This window comes from Lycium barbarum, chromosome 1 (assembly GCF_019175385.1).
Source record: "Lycium barbarum isolate Lr01 chromosome 1, ASM1917538v2, whole genome shotgun sequence".
Classification (NCBI taxonomy): Eukaryota; Viridiplantae; Streptophyta; class Magnoliopsida; order Solanales; family Solanaceae; genus Lycium; species Lycium barbarum.
The window spans coordinates 169,562,552-169,581,499 of record NC_083337.1 but is presented as its reverse complement, the minus strand read 5'-3'; the positions used below and the strand labels follow the sequence as shown (position 1 = coordinate 169,581,499).

Genomic DNA, 18,948 nt, shown 5'->3' with positions numbered 1-18,948 from the left:
GTAAGTGTATATTATTTGTAACTCTTAAAAATAGGAAACTTTGAAGCAAGTTTTACCATGATTATCTACAATTAATTGAATACCACACCACCCAAAACCTTTGCCAACAATTAATTGCCAACAATAGTAAATTTTAAGAACAGAAGTTTGTTTCTTCCTTAATTTGATCATCAATTTTATGTACATATCAGTCTGAATCATTGATCCTTGGCAATATGCACAAGGCAATTGCCTCCATTTCTGGCGGAGTATTCACAACTCGAATTATATCTGCAGGTCGTACTGCAACATACATCATTATAAAATGACACAAATTCATCCTCTTCCAGCTTCCAGGAGCAATTTGCTCAGAACCTTTCAAATGATCACAAGACTCAATCAACTCTTCTTTCTGATACATAAATACATACCACATATATCTCACTTTTGCCATTTATTGTTGTTGGTGGTAGCCAATTTCATCCTGCTAGTGCATGGCGCATTGATAGAATGAACTTCCTTATGATAGTATCATAATGCTCCTTCCTCCTTTCTAGTTCAATCCTGCAAAATCACACTATTTTGATCATTAATCAAGATAAGCTCATACAGTAAGGGTGCAAAGCGGAAAAACATGCATATCATTGTTCAATCAAGAATTCAACATAACTAAACTAACATATGTATCAACATAACTAAACTAACATATATATCATATGATAGATAAACTATCAATACAATGCAAGACAGTGAGATGAAAAAAATTACATGACTTTCATTCCTTATTATGCATTATTTATATGTATATTGTTGTGCATTTGAAATTAAAATACACTGTTGTTCCAGTCAAATGAGCTAGGATAAGATATGTGTATATGATAAGATTGTATTGTTACAACTTACATAAGATAAAGCTATCTAATGACTAATCTCACACATAAATTCAAATCCATTTTTTTTTTAAATCTCAATTAGAAAAAAAAAAAAACCTTTCAATTCAGGTTCAAATTTTCTTTTATATCATATCAATTCAACTCAAACTTGATTTCTTTTTTATCTCAATTCAAATATTTTGTATCTTTGCATTCATTCAATTCTTTTTTAATATTTTAATTCAAATCTAAAATTCCATGAGTTTTATTAAAATATTTTCTTTACATTGAAAGAGATAGACATCAAAAGGAAATTGGTTTTATTTTCACAATATTAGTCCCACAAATGCCCGTGTAATTTGTCAACACACTTGACTATAGGATTGTTGCTTTTACTTTAGGCTTCATGTCTCCTCGCTCAACCCTCTCGTATACGTACCTCCCTTCCCAACCACCGTTCCCCCTTTACAGAAAAGAAGAAAAATTAAGGAAGAAGCGAGAGGAGAAATAATAAATTAAGGGAACATATTTCCCCGATTAAGATAATTGAATCCTTTTTATTAATGTGACATTTGCTAAATTTCAAAAATTACCGATAGTGAACAAACAAATATATTCTAGGTTATATTTCCTTAAGCGTATCTTTTCAAATTCGTAAATCATCTTCATATATGTGATTTCATTTGCCAGAAAGACTACATATATATATTGTCTTCCTCCAGATATATATACGTTGATAGTATCAGTATTCAACATTCAACTAATACCATTAAAATTATGAATAGAGTAATTTAGAATCACTATTTGTAATTAAGATCTTGTTACTTTCTTGCCCATCAACAAAGAGTTGTATTTTGGAAGGTGTTTCAGGCCTTCTCAAAATATCTCAAAAAATTTGACAAACGTTAAATTCGAAATCATAATTTCAGAAGTAGTGAATTCAATGTTAAGAACCTTAGAATTCATGCATAGGATCAACTTCTTTTCCTTTCTAATTTAGCCCCGCAAATTACGTTAATCAAGATATAAGTTTATAAAATAAGAATGCACAGAGAAAAAAGATGAATCTTTCAATCAGAAGTTCAACATAACTAAGCTAATATATATCACATAATAAAAAAAACTATCAATGCAAGGTAAAACAAAGGGATAAGGAGAACAGCACGTCTTCATTCCTTTCCATTGTAGTATTTATATAACTGTATTACTGAGCATTTGAAATTTGGATAAACTGCTATGCTAATCTAATGAGCTAGGATAAGATATGATAACTTTGTATGGTTAAATAAGATAAATCTTATCTAATGTCATTTGTGGATTAAGACCCAAATTTGAATTCTTTTATCTCAATTAAGATTTTCTTATCTTTCTTTAAAGTCTCTTTTGTCTCGATTCAAATATTTTTATCTTTTAATTTAATTAAACTTACTTTTTCTAATATGTATTCAAATATTTTAAATTTTAAATTCAAATTCGAATTTTGAAAATTAGTTGGAACTGCTGTATTAAGTTGAACACTATTAGATCTCAGAAAACTACAAAGAAGTAATTACTTCTGCTAGTACCCTACTTTGCAGAAAGTTAAAAAAAAAAAAAAAAAAAAAAAAAAAAAAGGGAAAAAAGAAGTAAACGTGATGAATGGTGCAAACATTTTGGAACATCCAACATAAATTATTTTTATCAAATTCACTGTTATTATTATTATTACATTAGTTAAATTTTTGTTTGACCAGTAAAAATAGTGATACAGTTCGTATCTTTAAAGAGGATATATTTTTGAATTCAAATTAAATAGAGTCTTTATCTTTCCATCTAAATTCAATTTTTTTGCTCAAATTTAAATTCAAAATTAACTTAATTATTATTATGGACGTAGTTCGGTTTTGTAAGAATCAAAACAATATATTAGAGTAAAATTTTCAATTTCATATAGGAAAGATTACAGCCCATAAAACAGTAATATGCTAACTACGTAATGGGTTACCATATTTTGCAGGATTCATATGTAAATCATGTGCAAAAAATCAGTCATTTGATTATTATTATTAAAATAATAATAAAATAAACTAAAATAGATATTAGATTTGAAACAAAAGATAATGAAAAAAAGGGATAAACATCCGATTTTGATTTTCTTTAGAGTTGAAAACTACTCTATATTAGAAGATTGAATTTTATCTTTCATTTAAATTCAAATTTTTTATTACAATTCTCATTAACTTTGTCCTAAAATTGTCAAGTGGCTTGTTATTAGCTTGCCACTTGGCTTAATCTCATTGCTTATACCTCTCCTATTTTATATATTAGTATTCGTACCCGCGCGATGCGCGGTCCATATTAAAGGAAAACCCCATAAAAAGTATTATCTTATTTGTCTAATTTAACCACATTAAATTGTTATTATTAGTACATGACTACCTTTGTTTTATAATTAAGACATTATTTCAATTAGCTACGATGACCTACAATATTATTTTTATGAAAAGTTTTGTTGAACTTTTACTAAGGCAGCTTTTAATTTTTATTAATTGACCTTGAATAAAAATTAATTAATAAATTATTGCAAAAATAAAGCATGCACATGTAGAATCCAGGCGTATATTTTTCATAATCGTACAATACTTCTTTAAATTGACTCAATTATAGAACAATACGTCAAGCAAATTTATATTTAATTTATATATTGATAATGTAAAACCCAATTATATTGATATAGAATCTTCAAATTTACGGCGTATTTTTCTCGGAACAATTATTTACTAATAATAGAAAACATAATTATTTACTGATACAGATTCGTCACGGCTTTTCTTTCCCTGATATTTCACTTTCTAATGTTGTGATTTTTTTTCCACCTTTTCTTTTTTGGTTCTTACAATACAATATTTTTTTGTTTGAAACATTTTCATGTGCCTTTTTAGGATCTTTCCGCTTGATTTAATGCCAAAGTATTCAATAAAAAAACTCTTTTAAATTTTCTGAAAATGAAGTTTAGTCAACAAATAAATATTATGTTCCTTGTTTTCTTATAAGTCAATAAGAAAAACTTATAAATTCAAGAAAACATATCACTGTCATGCGAATTTTTATTAAGTTACCACTTGATTTAATATCCTTTCCCATTTCTCAAATACTATTTATTTTTACATTTTTATTCTATGGACGAAATTCTTTCATTGTTAATATTTTTAGTACAATCTAGTGCCTCTTTTAATTAATTGAATTAATTTTAAAGTATAACAACCTCACATTACCTCTATTCTTCTCTTTATTCATTTTTTTCTACTATGTTGTTAATTAATTTTTTCCTAGTTTTAATTATTGAAATTTACTTATATGAGAAATTTAATTCTACATCTGAACACCAAAATATAAACAACAATTACCAATCCACTTCTCCAAAATCTTGTATCATGAACATCTTGAAAACACACATAAATCAAGAAAAGGGGGCAGGGAACATGTTAATAACACATATCTTAAATTATCATATTAAATCATCATAAATTTAACATTTAGTAGAATAAGACCTCTAATATTTGATGCTAGCTAATGAGAAAATTTTGCAATCACCAAGTTTGATTAAATCACTAAAGTTTAATGTTGTCACCAAATTTGTGTAAGTTGAATCTCTTGAAATTACAAACTTAAAAAAAGTTCGAAGAGAAAGCGACTTTACTAATAAACTTAAATTATTGGGTATCCTACAACCAAAAAAGTGATAAAGCAACAATTATTAATTGTCTATTAAGTTTATAAATCAAACAAAAAATATCAAAATTTAGAAGAGCATATCAAAAAGTTAAATATAATAGACTTACTTCATAAGTTTCGTTTGTTGCTTTATCATTACTTTATGAATCTGCAATAAATGAAGATATATTAGTCAGTATTGATAGTCTCATGACTATAAACAGACTAACAATTAATAACTAAAACACAATGAAATTATAGATCAATGGATAAATAAAAAATTATATACACAGGTTAAAAACTCATTGTAGAATTGTAAATCAAGCAAACAACTAATTATTACAATTTATCGAGCAAGCAGAATGCACAAATTTACCGATAAACTTATAGAAATCTAACAATATTTTTTTTACATTTTAACAACTTAGAAGAACAACAATGTAGGGACAACTTTTGCATTCGTAAACCAAAATTCAGATGGGAGAAACTACATTTCTCATTATCAGAACTTTTTTCCAATAATATTTAATTGACAATTTTGCATCTGATATTCACTATTCATACATATAATTCTTAAGCAAAGAAGAATTATTTCTTCATCATTAACACCTTTGTCATTCCATCGCCTCTCTTTATATAGCAGTTGTTTGGAGTTTTATTTTTCCAATTCAAAAGTTTTATCCACGCCGTTAAAGCTTGAATTCAAAACTTTACTTCTTTTTCATTATTCCTCTGCTTTAAGCTAGTGATTTTAGTTAAATTTATGAAGAGCATTGAAGATGATAAAAGGTCAATCTTGAGCTCCAAGGATTGATCCCAGTAATTAGTGTATAAAAAACGTTTTCTGCATTATATTTATCCAACAACTCCTAGAAAATCTTTAAAAAAAAAAGAAAAAAAGATATGCAAAATAAAGAAAGCTTTAAAAAATAATAACAAATAGAAAAATAATGGTGAGAAAGAGATATTAACTTTTGAAGTTGTAGGCTCCTTGGTATTCACCAACTTGTGTTGACACAATTTTTTTAAGAGAACTCGAATGAGATATTAACTTTTGAAGAGCAAAAATAAAAAATGCAAGTACCGTATTTTAAGGAATTTTGAAATAATAAAAATATCAAATATACCTCTTCGTCCAGCTTCGTACCTCCACACATTTTTTCCGCAAGAGCGGAATGTAGAGCATCGTACACTATAATTTTGAATAATGATCGTCTATAGACAAAAGTAAATGTCAACAATAAGGTCTTAAAAATGTGTCACATTACCTTTGTGATGATAACGACGATAGTAGAACTTTAATCCTTGAAGTTTGAGTGGCCATTTCTATCGTTGTTGGATTCCTTCTAATTCTCGGATCTGTATTTGTACTCAAAATTCCAAAAAAAAAAAAAAAAGTGGCCTCTTAAGAGATGACATGGAATTCAAAATTTAAATGGCTAATAAAATATTAAAAAATATTATGGATGTTTTATTATATATCTCTTCAATAGTAAATACAAATCTTATCCCAAAGTAAAAAGATCAGACAATTATTTAATTTAAGACATACATTGTTATTTGTTAAGGTAAGAGTGAGAATGAATAGACAGTTGAGCAGAACATAAGAGGAATTCTTTCCTGGCTTCGGTTGCCTCTATCATGTTCGACCATTTAACTCTGCTCCTTTCGTCGCTGATATGATGTATGGTCCTCTCAAAACTTCTACAATCTTCACTCTTGAATCCTGAGTTATTCACATCCCTTCCACTATATAATAATTTGTGTGTATTGAGTAGTGGTCAATTTAATTCCATGACATGGCTATTCAAATTAGGATGCTCTCCACGTTCCGAAGACTCAACATCGCTGCACTTATAGTTCCTGTAGAAATACACGAGTATCACAAAGATGGAGTTAATCTCCTGTTTTTATATCAGATATATATACACATGCATAAAAACTTACGCTGCCACATATTGGACGAAATTTAGCTACTATTCTTTTTCTTGGATCACTGAGGTTGCTTTGAGCATTTGATGGCAATAAAAGAGAGATGCATGCGGATAATATATAGTCGAACTTATTAAAATAAGAGATAGTTTTTATCTTCAATTTGAATTCAAAAATAAATATCTTATCATCATGTAAAATATTTTCTTATTGCAAATTCAAATAGGACTCTGTTATGATGGAGTCAAATACACAGATTATATTTTAGTTTGTGCAATTAAAGATAATTAGTTAGTAGTAGGACTAATATCTGCGGATAATGTCTCGATCTTTTATCTTTAAGATTAACTTTCATTCATATTTCATTTCACGAATTTAATTTAGATTCAAATTAAAAAATAATACTAATTGATAAGCTTAGAAATATGATATGTTTTTTAGAAAGCTAATGCTTACCGAGTATTAATTTGAAAAGATCTTAGATAGCATTCCAAGATACCATTTATCTTTATCCTACGTTTAGGATTACAACTATCTAGATAATTATTATACAAAAAGAAATTGAATGGGAATTAAAGGAATACATATTACGTTTTACTAAAACATTTCTTTGAGTAATAATTGTAATATTGTTTTCTACAGGAAAAGGAAAATGATACTTATTTCTATCCTCTTATCCTCCAAAGCCGTAAAAGTAATAGATTTGTTTAGGCTAACTCCCCTACTTTTCTGATAGAAAAGTTGGCTTTGATATGTTTCGAGTTATTTGAAAATTTAAAAATACAAAAACAAAACGTTATTATTATTATTTTTATTATTATAATAATTATTATTATATTCCATTGAAATTTTTAACAATAATAAATTTATGAATATTAAAAACTAACTTTTAATGTTCAATTGTCTTTCATTAAATAATCGTCACTTCTTTTGGAGGCCAAAAGTTATTTAGTTTTTTTCTTTAATTTCTTTTTCGTTCTTTTTCCTCATTTGTTGAAATATTACTTAATTAAAGATATGTTTCAATTTGAAAAGTCCTAAAAATACGATGCTAATGATAAAGATGAGAAGTTGTCTTAGATAACTATGCTAGCTTTATATTCGAAATTTTAAATTTTCTTTAAGTTAAAAAATTAATTCGTCAATTATGGAATTTGATAAGAATTATAAAAAAAATTGTCCTAATTCTCATTAACTTTGTCTTAAAATTGCCAAGTGGCTTGTTATTAGCTTGTCACTTGCCTTAACCACATTGCTTGTACCTCTCCTATTTATATATATCCTCCTTCGTTTCTTGGCTAGTTGAAAGAAAGTCCATTTTTGTGGTTTTCTAATTACTTTAATTTTCTAAAAGTAGTAGGATTAAAAGGATTAACTAGAAAGAACTTAGGAACTAAAGTTTTAATAGTAATTTATGACGATAGATGGTCAGACATGAAAAAATCAATAATAGGACTAACGGAAGTAGACATGACAAATAATGGAGGAATCTTTTATATTAACCTAGATTTTATAATGAATTTAGCAGAATTTGGAAAGCACATAAAAATAGGAATACAGACCAAGGGATATGAAGAGATGTGTGACGGTAATAATTTATTAATATGCGTAGGATTTCTAGGAAAAATGACTAATAATAGTAATACAAAATTTAAAATTAAGGTAGAAGATGTAGTAGAAGTAATGGGAAATAGAGGAATAAGACTAATAAAACCTATAAAAATAAATCCTGAAGAATATGCAGGATGGAATGGAATCTAAAAGATTTTAATAGAAAAAGGATTCTGCAGCCAGAAGCTCACCTAATGTACACTAATTCTAAGGGAGAGACATTCGTACGCTTTACTAATTATAATTATACGCCACAAAAAGACATAGAAGAAGTAAGTACTTTAGATGAAAATGAAATTACAGAAACAACCTTTATGAATATAGAATTAATACAAGACGAGTTTGCGGTAGACACTATAGAAGAAGCAAAAAGATTTCAAAAAGAAAACAAAAATATGCTTTTTAGATGTAAAGGATGTAAGTTAGGAGAATTAGCAATAGAAGAAACCATAAGTCACTTTAAATTATGTGAAGTTCGAACTGATAATTGGGGATATAGAGTAGAACAGATATACCAAAAGAAATCAGATGATTTTGATAAAATATTAGAAGATATGCAATATAATGACGACGAAATAGAGATAGACTCGATAATAAGTCAAAAAGAATTAATGGAATCTAGCGCGTCTAGTTCTAGCCCGTTTCAAAGAACAATTGTGGGAGAACAATACACTGTAGATACTAGTACAGGAAATGTACCTAGAAGAAGAGTTTTTAGAACAGCAGGAGAACCCTTAGACAATGTCAAACCATCAGGAAAAAGAATGCCTATAGAAGAACCCATTATTCTTCAAGAAGGAGGTAATAAAGGTAAAATATTAAATATAGCAGCACATGATCCGCAACGATGGAATTCAGTAATAGATCTTTGGAAAGGAATAGTAATAGCAGACTATAAAAAAACATATAGTGATACAGACGCAGAAACAATGTATAAATATTTAGAAACTTTTTTAGGAGAATCAGCCAAAGCTTTATGGGAAGCTTATAAAGAAAATTTTCCAATGGAATTTCAACACTTAGTATCCATGGGAGCAAACCCATATAATTTTACTAATAAAATACATACTTTAATTACAGGAGAAGATCCAAATAGTGGATTATTAGTACTACAAAGAAATGCGGTAATAAAATTAGAACAACTAAGCATAAGTAGTTGGTTTCATATTAAGAAATTTTTAAACGATTATTTTTACTAATGTACTATTAGTGGAAATGCATTTGATCAAGAATTAGGTAAAACATTATTTAATAAACTACCAGGAGCCTTAGGAAGAGAAATAGAAGATAGATGGAATAAGAGAGACGGAGTAGTGCAGAATCCTAATTTAAAATAGTCTATAGGACATAGAATACAACATATAATGGATATACTACAAGAAAAATGTACTCATATACAGAACAAAAACAGTTAAAACAAAATGAAATGAACTTTTGTAAAAGCGTAGTTTACACTACACAAAGCTATGATAAAGACAATTACAAAAAGAAAAAGCATAAAAAATACAGAACACATTATAATAGAAATTATCCTCAATATAATAGAAAGAAAAATTATCTTAGAAAATCAGCAGCTAGAAAACCTTATTTAGACAGAAATAGGCATGTAAGAAAATATCGAACAGAGAGGAATTATAAAAATAAATTAGAATGCTTCACTTGTGGAAGTGTAGAGCACTTAGCAAATACATGTCCAAAAAGAATAAATAATAAGACAAGAAATTCTCAGCTAATTGAAGATTTTCAAGAAACATTAATAAATGTAGACGAATATATGTCAGATACAGAAAGTATATATATTCTATAGTAAGTGTAGACACTGAAGAAAAAATTAAAATAGACTCATCAGACTCAGAAGCAGACGAATTAATTAATGAAATCGGATTAGAAAATCTAGACTTAGAAGCAATGGATAATTGAGCAAATATAGCAGAAGACTGTAACCATGAGTTCGAACGAAATAAAGGATTGCATAGTAATGCATGTTTCTTTTGTAAATGGTATCCTAGTAGAGACAAAAGAGCTAAATGCAAAAATTGTTATATAGAAGGATGTACAATGTGTATAGAAAAAGAATTTAAAATAAAAATAAATAAAGAGACAACTCATAAAAAAATTGAAGACCCTACTATTAATCTAAGAATAATAACATTAGAAACAAGAATAAATGAATTAGAAACTAGATTATGTAACCTAGAAAAAAGAAAACAAAAAGAAGTAGATAGTGAAGACGAATAAATAAGATTATCAAATATACAACCAACAATGAAACCATTAAGAATAATACCAGAAGAATCTCAAGCAGAATTAATGAGTATAGAAGACCATAAAGCATTAGTATGTAATGAAGATAAAAAATTAGGAATAATAAAAATACTCGCCAGGATTAAAATAGATGATTATGAGATAGAAACATTAGCATTAGTAGATTCAGGGTGCACAAAGTGCATAATAAATAAAAGAATAGTTCCACCTAATTTAATAAAAATTCTAGAAAAACCAGTTGCGGCCATGCAAATGGATGAAACACATAACATATATAAACTTTATGTTCATAAAGCCTACATTAGCTTTATAAATACATGTTCAGAATTTTACAAACCAAGCTATAAAATGGATAAAATATGGGTAAGAGACCTTAATATAAATGTAGACTTTGTCATAGGATTAGACTTTATGTTACATAATAATGGCAGCTGTATGATTACAAGAGATGGAGTAATTTTCTTAAAAAATATTACTCATACACCAGTACAAGTTCTTAAGACTGAAACTAGGATCCGTCATAAAAAGATACCTACCACAGACCTGCAAAAGAAAAAAGATAGTTGTTGTAAAGAATGTCAAGAAAATAATACATGTTGTAAAGATAAGCCAGAAATAAAAAAATTTAACTCTAGAAGAAAAAGAAATTCTAGGAGAAAAGGATTCGTTAGAAAAAGACTATACTCTAATAGACATAGAGACAGAGTTATATAATTTTAAAACAGGAATAGAAAGAATAGGAGTAATAAAGAATCAAAAAGACCTAGATAATATAAAAAAAATACTAGATGAAATAGAAATTATAGGAGAAAAACCATTAAAACATTGGAAAAATAATAGGATTGTATGTAAATTAGATATAATAAATCCAGACTATATAATTAAAACAGCTTCGATTGAAGCAACAAATCAAGATGTAGAAGATTTTAAAGTACAAATAAAAGAACTATTGGACTTAGGAGTAATACGGAGATCTACTTCTAAACATAGATCTGCAGCATTTATGGTAAAAAAATCATAGTGAAATAGTAAGAGGAAAAACGACAATGGTAATAAACTATAAAAGACTTAATGATAATACTAGAACAGATGGATATAAGTTACCAGACAAAACAGAATTAATAAATAGAATTCAAGGAAAGAAAATATTTAGTAAATTTGATTGTAAATCAAGATATTGGCAGGTACGAATGCATGAAGAAAGCATAGAATGGACCGCATTCACCTGTCCTGAAAGACATTTTGAATGGTTAGTAATGCCATTTGGATTAAAGACAGCTCCGCCAATTTTCCAAAGAAAAATGAATAGTATATTTGGAGAATACAAAAGGTTTGTATTAGTATATGTAGATGATATACTAGTATTTAGTAGAGATATTAAAGAACACTTAGGACATCTACAAACGGTATATAGACTATTTGTAGAAAATGGAATAATAATTAGTAAGAAAAAAATGAAATTATGTAAAAATTATATAAACTTTTTAGGAGTAGTATTAGGAGAAGGTAAAATAAAATTATAACCTCATATAGCCAAAAAAGCTTTAAAAATGCCAGATAAGTTAGACAATGTTAAAGAATTACAATTTTTTTTACGAATAGTTAATTATGCTAGAAATTTTATAAAAGATTTAGAAAAAATAGCAGGACCATTGTATTCAAAGACTGGATCAAATGGTCAAAAACACTTTAATACCGAAGACATTAAATTAGTACAGAAAATAAAAGAAAAAAGAAAAAACATTCCCGATTTAAACATGCCTTTAGAAATAGACTATTTAATTATAGAAACAGACGGTAGTTTTGAAGGTTGGGGAGCAGTACTAAAAGTAAAACCCAATAAATATAGTAATAAAAGTGAAGAAAAGATATGTGCTTATCAAAGTGGTAAGTACAAAGAAAAGGGAAACATGAGTAGTATAGATGCGGAAATTTTAGCTGTAATATATGGATTAAATAGTTTTAGACTATATATTCTAAATAAACCAGAAATACTAGTTAGAACAGACTGCGAAGCTATAGTTAAATTCTATCAAAAGATAAATGATAAAAATAGCAGTAGAAGACGATGGCTAAATTTTTTAGATACCATTTCAATTTATAATTTAAAATTTGAACATATAAAAGGAAAAGATAATAATTTAACAGACCAATTAAGTAGATTAAAGATTACTACTAACTAATTTTTTATTTGGATAGCATGAGACCTTCCAGTTCTCAGAGAGCAGACAAGGGGAAAAGCATAGCCTCAACCCAAGACACACACAGACAGACAGTATTAGATAACCTTCATTTTAGACCTACATCCTTATTAGAGAGAAATACTATGAAAAGAATACAATTCAGAGCCAATAACTTAGTAGCTTTCCAACCATCTAATTGGACTTTTAAAGTATTATCAGAATACGTAATAGATAGACAACAAAGATGCTTAGTGGATAATTTATGAATTTCGCATAATAGAAAAAACTCTAAACATTTTGTAGCCGCTATAAGTTCTCTTTGTAGAAAAAAAAACATTTGGAAGTGCAGTTAGTTATTCGATCAGTGTTTGGCAGTTAATCGTGATAGAACATAAGATACAATACAAACCGAGAGAGGTACCGTTATTAACATCATACCATGCATGAAGTGCATTCAACTTGTTTTCACTAACGTACGGAGCTTAACTCAAAACTGCACTAATATTAAGATAACCATTAACAAGAAACAAGAGGTAAATAAAAGAATTCCAAATTCCTCTATATTTTTGAAAAAGAAAGTTTAAGCATAAAGATGTCCAAATTCCTCTATATTTGAAAAAGAAAGTTTAAGCATTCAAAAAAATACAAAACAAGAAACAGCCTCCCCAACACCGAAAAAGGATGCATTATGGGCATTGCAGCTTGGGGTATACTTTTCGAAAAAATCCCAAATGTAGCACCACAAATACATACTACTTGATTGATATTGTCTAGTAAATGGCAGGCAGAAAAAAGAGCACTTCAAGCGAGGACAAAAAATGCAAAATATGTACTATTTCCACTGGGACCTTCAATTTCTGAATCTCGCAAAGTTTAATTCACGTGAAGAATTGCATGACCTAATGAGCTCCCAAGGAGAAGCTTTTAGCAGTATAGTCAGTTCTCAGCATCATGACAAGCTATGACAGGCACTGCTCATCACACCACCACAGCATAGAGCAAAATGTATCACCCAAAAAAAAAAAAAAAATAGAATTACAAGGAACGGGCATTCTACTGCTAGAAATATTAAGAATTTTAGTTCAATAACCAGCGTGATTTAAAAAAAAAAAAAAAAAAAAGGACCCAATTAGTGACATTTGAAGCCATGACATATTGAAAGAATTATGACCAGAATCAAGGCAACAATGATGCCGAGGACTATAAGCTTTATCTTCATGTTCTGCAACCACATCTTCCTCCTCACTTTTGTTCCTGTTGTCCTGAAATCTTGTGCCTGCAATATAATACACTTTCAGAAACCCCGATAATTCTTGTTCAAATGAAAATAAACGAGTAAGCAATAACACAAAGCAGATACGAGTCAGATGATGAAAGGGGAAAAGGATACAACTTAAGGTGTGATGATGCACCAATTCAGGGGTTCCAAATTCCAACCGCAGGAGCAAATTAACTCATAATCCTACAGTTTGCTACTACAATTTAAGAAGAAGATCGTAGCATTTGAATATGACCTACGGATTTCACAACAGTTTAGACAAAGTGATTAACGATTATTAGCAAAAACATAAAAATATTGAACAACGATCGCAAATTGTTGTTCAACAGTGTATATCAAAAGATACCACCTGACGAAGTGCAGATGCATCATTACTATATCAAATTCAGTAAAGGACTGGAGATTTCTACACCACTTCCAATTTGCTAAAACTAGCAGGCAATCGGGATGTGCTTCAATTTTTTTAGAATCAGGAAATTGAACAGTTTTTATCCACCAAAAGACAAGAATTCCACAGCATTCAAACCTGTGAGCGAAGATTCTCAGTTTTATCCACCAAAAGTTCAATTTTCTCCCCGCGATCCAGGACCTGCAAGGCCACAATTCTCATTAACAAACTGCAATACAGTTTCTTAAACTCTGAATGCTTTCTAATCCCACATCAGGACATCAAGTCTTCTAAAACAAAAGTGAAATACAGAGGGAATATGCTCTACCTTCTCAATATTTTCCATCATCACACCTTTAACTTCTGAAACCTGGGCCTTCACCTTTGCAAGCTTGCTGATTTCCTCTGGATGATCAACACAGTACTGCATCTGCTCCTTCATTTTGGGCCTGTAGTAATAATCATGGTCTTGGGATATCAGTGTTCATACTAAAGGAGAGAAGTAGAGAATTAAAAGGGAAAAGCAAAAATACCCAAACTCCTTGTTCAAGCTGTTAGCAACAGCTGTAGCAGCTTTGCCTCCACCATATTTCTTGGTAAAATCATCCTTAACTCTCTCCAGAAATGCAATTGGGACCTGTCTACCAACAGTATCCACAGCTACAACACAGTATGCTGGTTGTAGAAAATAAAACCCATTAGCGTTACAAATGCCAAAAACAAACAACAGAATGACAATGGCGCATTCATATCAGATTGTCAGATAGCAGTCATGATTCTAAGTACAGAGGTAAATGCACACCAGTATCCTAAGAAAATAAATACTTTACAAAGCGTTTCACATGCTAAACTTAGGTGGCTTATGCAGGATTTGCATTTTTGTCTAATTTTGTGATTTACTTGCAGGAAGAGCACAAATTAAACAAGCAATCAAGCCTGGGTGCCTTCTCAAAGTCGAAGGTAACTAAAAATTAAAATTAAGTATCTATCTTAAGACAATGTAGAAAGCCAAGCATTAGATATCAACATAATGAATCAGAGATGCATTGACAGCATTGTCACCTGCACTGCTAAGCAAACGAAGAAACGGCAAATATCTGCAGATTGTAATAAAGAACACCAAACTGACCAAATTACAAAAAAGTGATTCAAGAAAACACAGGCACAGCGGATGATTAGAGGATCTTCGATACAATTCCTTATCCTCTAATTTTCCGACTAAACAAACTTCTCATATTCTGATTAAATAGGTCACAAAAGGAAAGGGATCTAAACCAAAATTCCGCTTCAAATCGAACTCAGCACCAGAAAATTGATCACTTATCAGTTTTTGCAATAATAAACAAAATGAACGAGATCTAAACCAGAATTCCGCTTCAATTCGAACACAACACCAAAAAATCGATCACTTCTCAGTATTTGACTAAGATCTAACACAGTCAACATGATACAGTAGACTCGACAGAGAACAACAACAACAACAACAACAAACACACACACACGGGAAAAGTAGTAGTAATTCAAACGAAAATAGAACTAATCGTTAAATTTGAACTAGAAGCATTTTCAGATCAAACAAACAGATAATCACGAATAGCGGATCAGATAAAAACCAGTCCACTTATCCTCTAATTAAAAATAAAGTTCTCATATTAGTTCACAAATGAAAGAGATTTTAACCAAAATTCCGCTTCAATTCGAACTCAACGCCACAAAACCTATCACTTATCAGTATTTGACTAAGATCTAACACAGTCAACATTAAATATAGAGGAGCCGAGATAGAGAAGCAGAAAAACAAAGCAAACGCACACGTGGAAAGCAGTAGCAATTCATCGTTAAATTTGAACTAGAATCATCAAAAAAGCAATAAATCATTAATAACCGATCAAATAAAAAATAAAACCAGTCGACTTACAGATCACAATAAACAAACACACAGAAGAAAACAACAAAGCACACCGCACACTCGGAAAGCAGTAGCAATTCAAATGAAAATGTAACTGATCGTAAAATTTGAACTGGAATCAGATCAAAAAAATCATATAATCATACCTAACGGATCAGAACAAAAACAGTCTACTCACAGATCACAACAAACAGAGAGAAAAAAAAAACAACTCACTGAAGCCGTCATCAACGAGGTAGTTAAAAGTATGTCCATCACAGTTATAAGTAAACTTGTTATTTGAAGCAGGAAGTTTCTGTAGGCACTGGGATGCAATACTTGTGAAATTTCCAGTGAATTCAGTATACTCAGCGAGAATAACTGTTCCTCGCGCAACAAAGCTGTAGATCAACGATTGTTGCCCCATTTTTTTCCTTGAGAAGCAACAAAAACCCTAGATATTTCCAGAGGAAACACCGAAAAAGTATGTGGGGGGGGGGGGGGGGGGTCTATTTATCTGGAGGTGTACGAAAGCAGAAAGAGGCGTGGATATGCGGGGACGATGGATTTGATTTGATTTTTGAGAAAAGGCTACCGCTATGCACATACATACACGCCAGAAATTGTCCAGCTGTGTTTATAAAAAGGCACTCACCCACATTCAAATTAGGGACAAATATACCCTGCCCGTTACAAGGGTATATATAAATTATTTTTTTAACGAGAGTTATATCTGCTTTAAATTATAAAATTGAGAGGTCTATTTATACCTTTGACCTTCAAATTATATGATATTTTTTGGTCATCGAGATTTAAACTTTAATCAAGATTATACTTAACATGTTGACATGAAAAGAATTGCCAATTTATGCAATAGTTCCTCTGTCCCGATTTGAATGTCTTAGTTTGTTGGGCACAAAATTTAAAAATTATAGTTAGACTTTTGAATCTTGTGATCTTAAATAAAAAAAATGTATATAGTCTTTTAAATTTTGTAATCTTACACTTGTCATGTACAATGTTGGAATTAGAAAACTTACTAAATATAGAAAGAGACAGATCAAAAGAAATATTTTTTAGGATTTTGCCCTGATTTTCTTACCATATTGGAATTTTTACTTTTCTTTTGAAGAAAAGTCAAAGTATAACCATAATTACTTTACTTTTTCTGAAAGGAAAATATAATTTTCTTTCATATTTGGCTAGTTCTTTTTTTGGAGGAAAAGATTTTAGACCTCTATATATTTGAAGAATGCTCTCATACAATAGAATACACACAAAAAAAAAAAAAAAACATTCACAATGTAATTTCTAAAGGAGTCTTGTTTAGGGAGAGATTTTTCTCTCATAAGTTTTTATGCTTTCTTTTATATTTGTTTTTTATGTAGGTCAATTAACCAAATAATATTAAAGTATTATGCGTCTTTAGTATACCTTTTCTTGTCCTCTGGCTTATCGTCGTTCAAATTTGCAATTAGTAGCTTCTGCAGGAAGCCCTGTTATTTCAATCCCTACAAAAGTAAGACTTAAATTGGAACAGAGGGAGTACACTATTTGTCGAATAATTTTTGAACATCTGAATTTTAGATTTAATATTATATTATTTGACTTAGCACATTTAAATTTTTATAATTTAAATGTGTGCCGTTGATCTTTTTGCAAGTGAATATTCACAAATATACAATTGTTTCACTACTTAATTACTTATTTGTTCCGATAAGTTTGTGTTATTACTTCATTTTTGAAGGTAAGATGATTCTGAAAAATAGTTCAAATATAAAAATAAATAAACCACATATATATTTTGATCTGTTGAAGGTTAAAATTTATTTTATCAAATATTAGAAGGATCAAAATTAAGATTTAATAGTAGTAATAATTAAGGGACCCTTGTGCTTTGTGGGCGTAGTTGTTAAACTAACCTTGCGTTTCCATCGGAAATAACGTACGGGACCCTTCGCTGGTTTTTACTTATCTGCACAATGTGAAACGGAAATACCTAAATTCATAAGTTACGTATATGTACATACAATAATCATAATTGTTAAAAGCCGATTGATTTTGACTTTGATATAAATATACAATGAAATAAAGGAGAGAATTGAATTAAGTTCAAACTATTTGGTTGTTTTGAAATAAAGTCGTCTATTGCTAATAAATCACAAAGTTAAGCTGATTTGTTTATGTTCTCTCATTCGTTTCGTTCTTTCTTCCATTGCTAGAAAAATTTCACAAAGACTTTCTGTTCTCTTTGTCATTTTCTTCTTTTTGATTTTGTTACAACTATGAGACAATGGAAAATATTAAGAATAAATATAGCAATGGATTTAAGAAATAGGATACCCCTCTGAATTATTTTTCATAGTTGAAAATAGAAAATGATGAGAAATATACTCCACTACTGCGGTCAAACCTCTACTTACAACGTAATTCTGCATGTTATTGCGTGTTTTGCATTTATTTAGAGCATGTTTGGTCAAGTGGCGAAAAGCTGCTTATTTTGAGAAGATTTTTTTTTTTTTCAGAAATGTTTTTAAAAAAAGTACATCTGGTGAGAATCGGTTTGTGTTTGGCTAATTTATTTAAAAAGTGTTTTTGATAAGCAGATTGTGTTTGGCTGTCTTTTAAAAAAAGTATTTTCAGTGTTTTTACGAAAAATGACAAGTATCAATGAACGTTTACTATTAAGATTATTTTATAGAGAAATTGTTTTAAAAATCTATTACGAAAGACTAATTAAGTTTTACCTTTATTTAATTAAAATTTAAAAATATGTTCAATACAAAGCAAATTAACATTGTCATTCTTTAAGTACAAAAAGAGTAATAAGTTTGCTCGAAGATCAAAAGAAAAATAAA

At 29.4% G+C, this 18,948-nt stretch overlaps 1 protein-coding gene across 1 annotated transcript; it reads right to left on the bottom strand.

Moving 5' to 3' along the window:
- Positions 1-13,343: 13,343 nt before the first annotated feature.
- On the bottom strand, positions 13,344-16,733 carry LOC132607389 (vesicle-associated membrane protein 721). The gene is made up of 5 exons (XM_060321335.1): positions 16,328-16,733; positions 14,736-14,877; positions 14,531-14,651; positions 14,341-14,403; positions 13,344-13,811 (listed from the first exon to the last, which is right to left on the bottom strand). The coding sequence occupies exons 1-5, from the start codon at positions 16,515-16,517 to the stop codon at positions 13,665-13,667; spliced, it is 663 nt and encodes a 220-aa protein (XP_060177318.1). The 5' UTR covers positions 16,518-16,733; the 3' UTR covers positions 13,344-13,664.
- Between the last annotated feature and the right edge of the window lie 2,215 nt (positions 16,734-18,948).